General features: G+C 45.7%; 1 protein-coding gene and 1 long non-coding RNA gene across 2 annotated transcripts; both read left to right on the top strand.

The window, feature by feature from the left end:
* Nucleotides 1-1,414: 1,414 nt before the first annotated feature.
* Bpifa2 (BPI fold containing family A member 2) lies at nucleotides 1,415-7,692 on the top strand. The gene is made up of 5 exons (XM_021246867.2): nucleotides 1,415-1,571; nucleotides 3,660-3,783; nucleotides 4,448-4,555; nucleotides 5,595-5,747; nucleotides 7,467-7,692. Exons 1-5 carry the CDS (start codon nucleotides 1,415-1,417, stop codon nucleotides 7,690-7,692), a joined length of 768 nt encoding a protein of 255 aa, XP_021102526.2.
* Nucleotides 7,693-8,189: 497 nt separating this feature from the next.
* LOC110346307 (uncharacterized) lies at nucleotides 8,190-9,595 on the top strand. Its single transcript, XR_002390250.2, has 3 exons — nucleotides 8,190-8,256; nucleotides 8,747-8,825; nucleotides 9,426-9,595. It is a non-coding gene; the product is annotated as an uncharacterized LOC110346307 (long non-coding RNA).
* Nucleotides 9,596-10,249: the final 654 nt, after the last annotated feature.

The following is a 10,249-nucleotide window of genomic DNA, read 5'->3' as shown; positions in this document are numbered from 1 at the left end:
TCATGCTTTGGCTTTGAATTGCTTTCTCCCTTCTTTAATTAATAACATGAGATGAGATACATTAATTCATCCATCCATCCATCCACCCACCCATCCATCCATCCAATTATTCACTCATTCATTTATATCATTTCACACACATTCATTAGTACAGATGAAGATTATTTAGATGTGCCCTTCCTTGTGAAGTCAGTGACCGGGGTGTCACTCACATGTCCCCTGGAGACTAGTTCCTCTCTCCACTTAAACCTTCTTATTCCTCATCCCAGAACTCAGCCCACTCCAGGCCGTGGCTGACTGTGGCATGATCCCCAACTACTGTGGTGAGGACTGCATTGCCATTGACAAGAAAAGCTGCCTCAGAAATGCAAAATTATTCCCTCCATCCTCTTCACCTCTAATCGAGGAGGAAGAATTATGACTTAGGGGGACAAAGTGACTCATCTAGGCCACACAGAGAACAAGTGGCAGAGTGGGATTTGAACCCTTGTGGTGGGACCCCAAGATAAACTACTCCAGCCTAGAGATGAGCTGTCAAGCTCCTGATGAGCTGCCTGTTCTTCCAGAACCCAGCAGGCCCCATGACCCAATCTAGTTTTGTTTTGTTCAGGCCAGGTGAGGTGCCCTCTATACTGTCCTCCTCCCATTCCAGAGATGGACCTCACTTTCCCCTTTGTGCTACATGGAGGAGATCCCATTTTTCACACAGCACCATCTCCTGCTGTGGGGATACAGGGCAGGCCATGGGCTAATAGGAGATGACCTCATGACACCAGCAGCCTCTCATCTCAAAAGGGCATCTGACCCCCGGGACCTGAGCCCATGTGCCATGCAGCCAGATGCTTGCTCTGTAGAAGTCTGGGAGGAGGATACTCTTGGCTTCAGGGAATCTCAGGTTCAGAGAAGCCAAGGCCACACAGAAGAGGCCCCTGCTGCTGACTCAGCTAATGCCTCCTCACAGGGCCCCTCTGATATCTGATCATTCAGGGGGTCCAGGGGTCTTCTGAAGAGCACAGAGAGGCCCCAAACTAGACTCTTGTGTGGAGCTTGGTGTAGCTTCACAGAGGAAATGATGCCTCACTGAAGCCAGAGAATCAGGAAGAGTTGGCTTAGGTGACAAAGTGAAGATGTTGAAAGACATCTGAGGCAGAGCAGGCAGCATGTGCAGAAGACCTTTGTGTGAAGATCATGAATGCGGAGATGAGGCTGCCTTTCCCATCCCAGTCCCTGTACTTATGGGCTGTGAATACTCTGCTTTTCTTGCCTTGGCTGCTACCTGTAAACCAGCAGATAACCACTTTTGCCTGAAAGGAGGGTTAAGTGGAAGAATAACAGGTTGGCTTTAAGATTCCTCCTCTCTCTGGGCTGTTCTCACTCTCATTCTCCCCGTGACTTCCCAGGTGTCAGTAAAATGATGTTTCAGCTTTGGAAGCTTCTTCTCTTGTGCCACTTGCTCCATGGGACCTCTGCAGGTCTTCTTCTCAATTTTGGCCATGGCCTGAGTAATCTTGTGGACCAAGTGAAACCTATTATCCACAATGGGCTTGAGACTGTTGACAATGTATCTGAAGGTGAGTCAGTGGGGTGACAATCGAAGGGACCCAGGAGTTACCTCCTAATCACTGTGCCTGCCATGCCAGGGGCTTTCCCAGGAGCTTCCCTTTGTGGGTGGGTTATTAAGAAAGGGACCTCCTCAGTTCCTGACTTGTGAACTTATTTATTTTGAAACAAACAATAAATATCCTTTAACATACTATATCTTGATAAACTTTGCCAGTGTATATATAGGATACATTTCTAAAAGTGAGATCTCTAAAGTTAAAAAATAATGCACATTTTACTTTATGGGAATTTTGAGAAATACCCTTGGTAACACTTCCTCCCATAGCCTGTGCGAGCATCTTTTGTCCCGCTCCATAGCCAGGACTTACTTTGACAACTTTCAATGCTTTCCCAGTCTAAAAGGCTGTAATTTCTTTCATTTTGCATTTCATCTCAAAAATTCTCTTGTTTTAAATGTATATGTTTACTATCCATTCACATATTTTAACTTCAGTATTTTCTCCATATTCTTACATACTTTTCTATTGGACTGTTGGAGTTTCCCTTGCTGATTGGTATTAAATGACTGGGAAATAAGGAAGTTACCCCTACTTAGTCCAGGTATCTACTAACCTACTTATACTCATGTTGAATTTTGCCTCCACTTTATGCTGTCTTATTAAAGGAACAAGGCTTTCTTTCCTTTACTTGCAAATACTAACAGCACACTGACAATCAGTTTTTATAGGAGGGGGAACCATCTGCAAATGACTGCCTTTGAAACTTTCTCAAGCTGTAGGCAGCTTGCACGGATGCAGGAAGGACACTCAGTCTCTTTCACAGCTGAGAAAACTGAAGCCAAGAGAAAAAGTGTCAGGACCAAGGCTACCTAGTGAGTTCTATAACCATGTATATCTTCAGCTTTATTCCATTGACATTCTGTCCATCTTTATACTAAGCAGATACTGACCACTGGGGAGCCAGGTTGCACTACTGTGATTTCATCTCTTTCGTTATATGGTTCTTTGTTTCTCCTTGAGTTAGTAATGGATTTGTTTTTCTCACTTGTATTATTTTCTGCACATATCTTTAATTCCTTTCATATTTCCCATCCAATATCTGCCATGTCGTTTATTTTATCTCCTCCCTCTGTTGTATGTTCATCTCCCATTAGGACACTTTGTTCTCCTCCTACTATAAAAATTATTCTTCTCTGGGACTCTTATTTGCCACCTTCATGGATTGGAGTCTATCTTAGTTACTTTTCTTATTGCTGAGACAAGACACCCAACACCCACAAGTTAAAGGAGGAAAGGTTTATTTTAGCTCACAGGTAGTAGAGGTTTCAGTCCATAGTCGGCTGGCTCCAGGATAGGATGGCATGGCAGAGGGATATAGCAGAGGAGAAACAGTCTATGGAGTGACAGGCAGGAGGCAGCCAGCAGCAAGCCTTCTGGACATTTACCCCATCTAGGGTACAAGCCTATTGGATGGTGCCACCCACAACCAGGGTGGGCCTTCCCATTATCCACAACCAGAGCTATGCTAAACCAACCAGTGGACTAATTTAGTTATCATACACTCTTAATCCATATTTACACATAATAGATCCAACCACCTCTGAAAAGCCCCACCTACGGGCATGTGAGGTTTTGGGGGGACATCTAGATACAAGCCAAAACAGAGCCCTATGTTTTTCCTTGGCTGTAGATTTTCCCATTTTCAGTTCATTTTCCCATTTTGTTTCACCTAGTTTTTCAAACTCATGTGAGCATGTCTTTAGCAATAGACTTCCAAGTTACCTCTAGGTGCATACAATTGAGATCAGTTTCCTGGCCAAACAATTGATTGCTTTGTTGATAAAGGATCAGTATGTATTGGTGTAGAGGCAGCATGAAAGTATCAAGGATCCCCTACCTCTGTGATTAGATACATTTTTTAACTTCCTTGAACCTTTATTTCCTCATCTATAAAACAAAGATAATTATGATACCTACTCACTAAATAATTTCAGGAATAAAATAAAATAACATGGGCAAATCGTCTTCTCTGATACCTGCAGCATAGTAGCTGCTTCCTAAGTGGTACAGGACACTAAATGGGGATTATATTGGCAGGTTTTCTGAATCTCAACTCAAGGGTGCTTCAGAATATCAGTGCTAAGAAGAAGATCCCAAGAATCGAGAATGTGGTGGACCTTGCCTTGCCTTACGTGCATCCAAGTCTGGAGAACCCTTTTGGGTGTGTTCATCCTTCCTGGTGATCTTTGTCCAAAAAGGGGGGATGATACTTAGAAAGAAAGGGGAGGTAAGTTTAAGATAAAAGTAGATGAATCATCCTTTCTGTCCTCTGCAGCCCTGAGATGCTCTGAGGCCAGGCCTACCAAACTTGAAAAAAATTAGAGGCAGGGCTACAGGGCAGTATGGGGATCTGTGGGTTTGGGGGTCCCATATTTGTAATTTTAGGTTTAAAGCAGAGGTTCAATACATCCTTGCCTCCCCGTGTGCTTGTATCTAAAGCTCCTTTCCAAAGAATGAACATGTCTTCTCCAAATACAGCAGAGGATAAAAGGCTAAATCTCCATTCAGGGAAGGGAAATCCATTCTACTTAGATAGTGGAATGACCCAGATAGTGACTTGACCCATGGAGTTTTGGAGTCAGATCTGGGTTGAAAATGGGCTCCGGCACTTACTGTTCCCCTTGAAGACTATCTCATCTGTCAGAGGCTCAATCTGCTGTGCCCTGAAATGCAGAGCACCACACTTCTGAAAAGGGTTGGGGGCCCAGGAAAGATTCACAAGGGCAAGGATGATGGGGCCCAAACGTGCAGTGTAACACTAGTATGGAGGACTTTATAGATGGCTGTCCAGGGAATAACAAGGGACCATGGTGGGTTTTGAGCAGGGTGAAAATCACCAAGACTGTCATCAGGGACATCCAAGCTGAATGGGCAGCAGATGGAAGAAGTATCAACCTGAGGTTTCTGGCCACTGCTAATGTCACTGTGGCCCTGTGAGTATGTGTAGTCAGACCTGGGAGAGGCGGTGGGAGCATGGCTGGTAAACCCTAACCTAGGAATTGTCACCTTCCTAGGAGACTATGTGGCTTTGGGCCTCCAATTTCCAATTTGTAAACAAGGAAAAGTTTCCAGGTCTAGAATCCCAATCTTTAAAAAAGTCTAACTTTCTCTGGTCATAACCTAATCTCTTCTAAAAGAATGCTGCATATTATATGTTTCTGAAATTACAATCTAATTAAATAATTATTATCTGATTGTTAAATTATCTAATTGCAAAATTAAGATGACATAAATACTTACAATTCTTTGGCAAAATTTCTTCCATTGTTATTTCATTTTTCAAGATTCTCTAAGTACCACTGATCATTACAGATTAATGTAATAATGTGCATAATATAATAAAAAGCACATACAATAAATATAACATTAAAGTATTTTAAATTTAGAAGAGACAGGCAGGAAAGTGGTGGGAGAAAGCTTGTGTAAAAGAATTTCTCTAGGCTGTGGTTGTAGCTTAATGGTATAGTGTTTGCCTAGCATGTGTGGACAGCTGGTTCCATCCCAGAACCACACAAATGAAAAAGTGAATTTCTATAAAGTAAATACATTAATATGAAGTCTTGAGTTAATTAGTTAACCTCTCTGTACCTATGAGGCCAAATTTCAAAAGTAGAGCATGATTCCTCTCATAGCATTGTTGTAATGATTAAATGGACTAAACCAGGTAAAATGCTTTTTAAATGTACTTTAAAATGCCTATGAATCATTTGTACTCAAAATGTTAACTGTTTTTTAATTACCAGTGTAATGTTGAATAAAATTTTCCCATGAATTGAACCCAAGTGGCTCAGAAAAGAAACCCTAATGGAGACACATAAATGCCATAAAGAATGTGTACCATGTTGTCATTCTCCAGGCAATGTTGACATTGCCAACAGACCTCTTGGAAAATGTCCACACAGGTGCAGAAACAGGAGTGGGCTGTGTGTGGACCTCCTGCTTTCTGGTCACTGTGAATCCTATTTCCTATAGCCCCCTCGTTTGCAAGAGGGTCAACCTGGAGGTCTCCTTGGACCCCCTGGCTGGAATCAGGCTTGTACCAGTACCTCAGACCAATCTTTTCACCGTGGTTGTGGGAGAATTCACTGTTGACCCAGCCAGCATCACAGTCTCCTTGCTGGACAGGTAAGGCCTATCCATCTCTGTAGAGCTGTGCTCTCAGAGGGTAACAATGATCCTACTCTTAGGCTTCTGAAACAAGGAGTGGAAAAATATAAATGTTCAGCATACAGCCTGGAGCACAATAAGCTCTCAGTAGTCGTAGTATCCATGCTGTCAATTGACTGTCTGCATCACCGATACAGGATGTTGACTTTTCCAGCCAGACTTGTGAATTTGCCTGTTTTGTCTTTCAGCTCTGTCAGTGTTTGTTGTATCTGTTTAAAACATTGTGGTTTGGTGCATGCATGTTGAGGATTATTGTGTCCTCTGAGAGAACTGACCCCTCTATCATTATGTAATGTTCCTCAGTAATGTTAATAATATTAAACTTGTATTTACCCTCTTCCCTGCAATTGGGAGGAGTGGGCAGATGAATGCCTATCATGGGCTCTGATTTCAGATTTCCTCAAATCATTATTCACCTATTGGAAAATCCTTGAAATGAATTTATCCTTTATTCTCTCCTGGTTCCAGTTAATCTGTAAAAAATACATCTTAGTCATGTGCTTTAAAAAGCAAGTTGGTCACAGACAAGAAGTTGAAAAGAGAAAAGGTGACCATGGTCAGTAGCTGGGAAAGAAAACTAGTCTGGAACCTGAGGGCTGGTGCTGGTTGTCTCTGACCAGGTACAAGATTGGATTCTTGTTTCTCACCCATAATGACCATGACTGGAGGTCACTCGACACTCCCTCTATCAAGGAATCTGATCCCAGGCTGCCTGAAGACCCCTAAATCAAGAAAGGCACCATGGTTGGATGTTAGTATGGAAGGCTGGATGCAAATTCAGAGCCCTGCACCCTGCTGGACACTGCCTTCCCAAGCAGGCCCAGGGAATTGTACTTGCTATTCTTGGTCCGTATATACCTATCAAATGACACACAGCTGCTGCTTCAAATCCTCTCCAGCCTCTTCTGTATACATTGAAACAATCCCATGGCCATGTAGACTGCCCTTGATTTCAACCGACCCTCATTTTTCTGTCCTACCATAGGACCTTTGCAGGGACCATTCTGGCTACCTCTTATACCTTTCTCCTCACTCCATTTCAGTGCACCTCCTCATTTTTAGGGAGATTCCTTTTGTTCTCACTCATTAAAGTCCACTCTGAAGCCCTGACCGGTGAGGAGAGATGAGGTCCCATCCTGTGGAGCTTGTCCTGATGGACAGGCAGCCAGAGGAATGATCAGTTCATCCCCTGAGGACCCTCAAGGACAGAGCCCAGTCCTATGCAGCCCATGACACTGAACAGGTCACTATAATGGCCAAACCTTCCCCGAGACAACCTGTCAGAGCCATCCATGGGAGGCGATAGTTATGCTGAGGGCAAATGTGGGAGGAGGCAGCCTTGGCAAATTTGTCTATTTCCAGGTTTGAGGCTGCTTGTCCTTTGCTCATCCTATTGTTCTGAGGGCCCAGCTGAGTGCCTGGCATGTAGTTGATGCTCTGAAAATGTGGCATGAATGATGAATGAATATGAATGAATGAGGTCTCGGGGTTGGGAGAAGACTCTGGGCACAAGTTGAGCCATTGGCCAGGTGTGGGATGCTAAGTGATGGTCCATCTGGATGCAGCTCTGTGTGAAGCAAGAAAAGTCAGGCAGGTCTGGGTCACCTATCATCCAAGTGCTGCCCTTGGCTGCCCTGACCACTTGCCAGGCCTTCATTCCTTCCATATTTCTCCCAGAGCTGATGACATGATCAACAAGGCCATGGACTCAACAATTGGTGTTCTGAAGATGATCGTTTCTACCTTGTTACAGAAGCAAGTGAGTCCCACATTCCCTGGCGCACAGAGCCAGGCCTGGTGGTTGGCTGGGTGGCATCTTCAGCCCTGTCCATATTCTCTGGACTTTTCTGTTGGAGGTACCAACATCTCTTTGGGAGATCAAGGGGAGCCCTCATCTCCATAACTCTGACTGAAGGGTGAGGAGGGGTTGATAGTAGTGGCCATCACTGGATCCCACACGGAAGCCCTTTGCCATGTCCATTCACTGCCACTATGCATCATCTAAAGCACATTGCTCTGAGTTGCAATGCAAGGGGCCAGGGAAGAGGCAAAAGCAAGAATGGGTTTCACCTTTTCCCTAGCAGCAAACTGAGCCCTTGTCTCAGTCATGGCACCTTTAAAATGCCAGATTTCCCAAGTTCAAGGGTTTCAAGACCCTGGGGATGTGAACACTCTAGATTCTTGATGTTATAGAATTCTGATGTTCTAAGATTTAGGTGATAGGACCCTAGGGCTCTCAGATTTCAGACTGCTAGGATTCCATTGTGCTAGAATCCGAAGTGCACAGGTCTCAGATCCCTAGGCCTGAGTCTGTCTGTGGATAGCACAGAGTGTGTCCCCAGTTAAGAACCATCTGTCCTTAGCCTCCTGCCCTCTTCTTTCTCTTCTTTCTCTGGCTCTCAGTTATGCCCATGGATCCAAAGCTCATTGGATGGCCTGCAAGTGAACTCTCTTGAGGGCATATATGGTAAGTCACAGGGCAAGAAAAAGGGTGCTTTCCAAGGGCAGCCTGCAGCTCTGGGCTTGCCCTAGCAAGTCTGCTCAGGAGATCTAGAGTAGCAGAAAGACCCACCTTCCTGGGCAAGGTGGGGGCTGAGAGTTCTTTTCTTGCACTTGGGGACTGTCTGTAGCCTTCAGGTCACCAGGCATGGTGGGACTGCCTGACTGCTGGGCCAAATGAAATGAAGCAGCACAGATGCCAAGGCCCTGGAGGTGGCTCTTCTAGGAAAGGCCATGAATCCAGACACTTGGGTCATCACTCTGACTTGTGGAGTGGGTACTGTCCTCGTACTCATTTTACAGGTGAATAAACTGAGCCTTGGAGAGGTAGTACAACATGTCTGAGAACCCACAGCTGCCAGACTGACCAACTGAAGGGTGGTGGTTATTGGGGTGTGATCTTTCTTCAATCTTCCAGTGGTAGAGACTGAAGCCTGCTCTTGATTCTTTTCCTTCAGCTGGACTTCAACATCCAATTGCCCTACAGTCTCCATCTGAAGAGGATGGATGAAAGGACCACTGTGATGTCACCTGTTGGTGAGGGGCCAGCTCTATGCCCAGTGCAAGGGGCCTGTGGAGAGGGAAGGGGAAGCTGGGCTTCACCTCTTTTTCCAGCAGTGGACTGAACCTGTGTTTTGGCCCCAGCTGATCGCTGATTCTGGTTACAATCTGAACTCTGAGCCTAGATCACACACTGAGTCTGAGCTCTGATTATAGCCCCAGACTAAGAGCACAGATCCAAGTGATAGTCTGAGTTTAACGCTGGTTATTAACTGAGCCTCAACTTTGGTCACACTCTGACCATAATCTTAGGCTGACCCATGGTCCTGATCAGGTACTGCAGCCTGACCCTGGATCCAGTGATAGCTGACCTCTACTCAGTCTTTTCCCATTGTCCATTTTTTCCCATAAGGGGAGAATAAAGGTAATGAGTCAGTGCTAGCTACCAGGGAAAGACCCCAAACCCTAGGTGCCACTCCCCTCCCCAAGGCCTTAGATCACACAGAGTAAAGTGGGAAAGAGCCAGGACTGTGGGTCCAGGCCAGTATGAGTCCAATCACATGTCCCATGACTGGCATCTCCTACGGCTGCTGTGGTTGCAAATGTCCTCCCCCCCCCCCCGACGTCTCATTCCAGGTAGATATCCAGGGGCCTTACCTTGCTCCCTCATCTCATCTCCCTCTGGGAAGGTAGGAGCACCACCCAACCAGAGCAACTGCCTGAGCTGGCCAAAGGCACCTCCCAGACACCCCATCTCCTTGTGTGGGACAGTGGTGTCTGTGCTTTTCTCTCCTCCTGAAAATAAACACCCATTTCTGCATTCTCTGTGTGGCTTGCTGCTGTCTCATCATTTGGGACAGTTGGTGGGAATCAGGGTGACATGTGCAGTGGCAAAGACTTGAATCTTGAGATGAAAGAGACAATGAGAAATATCCAGCCCCACCTCCTTGTTTTTCAAAACAAGAGAAAAAAAAAGAAATGGGACACACAGCCTTTTTGTGGCAGTGACAGAGTCTTGGATCCATTTAGTCTCACTTCCAGCAGTGACATCCAGGCAGCAGTGAGAACATGATAGTCACCCCAGCTAGTGCTTTCCTTCAATCCTCCCCGGGAACCCTGAGGACCTGTGGAGAATCAGGGACCACTTAGTCTGACAGAGTGCAGGACCATAGGGCACAGTGACCTGTGGACAGAGTCCCTATCCCCTCTGGCCCCTCCCTTAAGTCTGAAGGGTGTGGGTTCCCCTGGAGCTGGGGACTCTTCTCCAGGCAGTGCTGAGGTACCCATTGTATCCACTCCCAGAAGTCCCTATATCTCCCATCAACAGCCCTGAGCACCTGGGCACCTGCCTGCCAGGCTGCATGGAGGTCCTGCCTTCCTAGTGAACTCGGTCAGACCTAGGGGCCACTTCCTGCCCCATGGGTACTAGATCTGTCTTCTGGCCAAGGCCCCTCCATCCG

Source organism: Heterocephalus glaber, unplaced genomic scaffold (genome assembly GCF_053883595.1).
Source record: "Heterocephalus glaber isolate CG9 unplaced genomic scaffold, H.glaber_assembly_v1.0 deba00001532, whole genome shotgun sequence".
Lineage (NCBI taxonomy): Eukaryota > Metazoa > Chordata > Mammalia > Rodentia > Bathyergidae > Heterocephalus > Heterocephalus glaber.
This window is presented reverse-complemented; position numbering and strand designations above follow the sequence as displayed.

What these genes read in the sequence shown, in the direction of transcription:
- Bpifa2 (XM_021246867.2), top strand. Translation starts at nt 1,415, where the DNA reads ATGTTTCAGCTTTGGAAGCTTCTTCTCTTGTGCCACTTGCTCCATGGG. An exon ending in TGTTGACAATGTATCTGAAG is followed by an intron (nt 1,572 to 3,659) that starts GTGAGTCAGTGG and finishes TTATATTGGCAG; the next exon opens with GTTTTCTGAATCTCAACTCA. An exon ending in ACAGTCTCCTTGCTGGACAG is followed by an intron (nt 5,748 to 7,466) that starts GTAAGGCCTATC and finishes TATTTCTCCCAG; the next exon opens with AGCTGATGACATGATCAACA.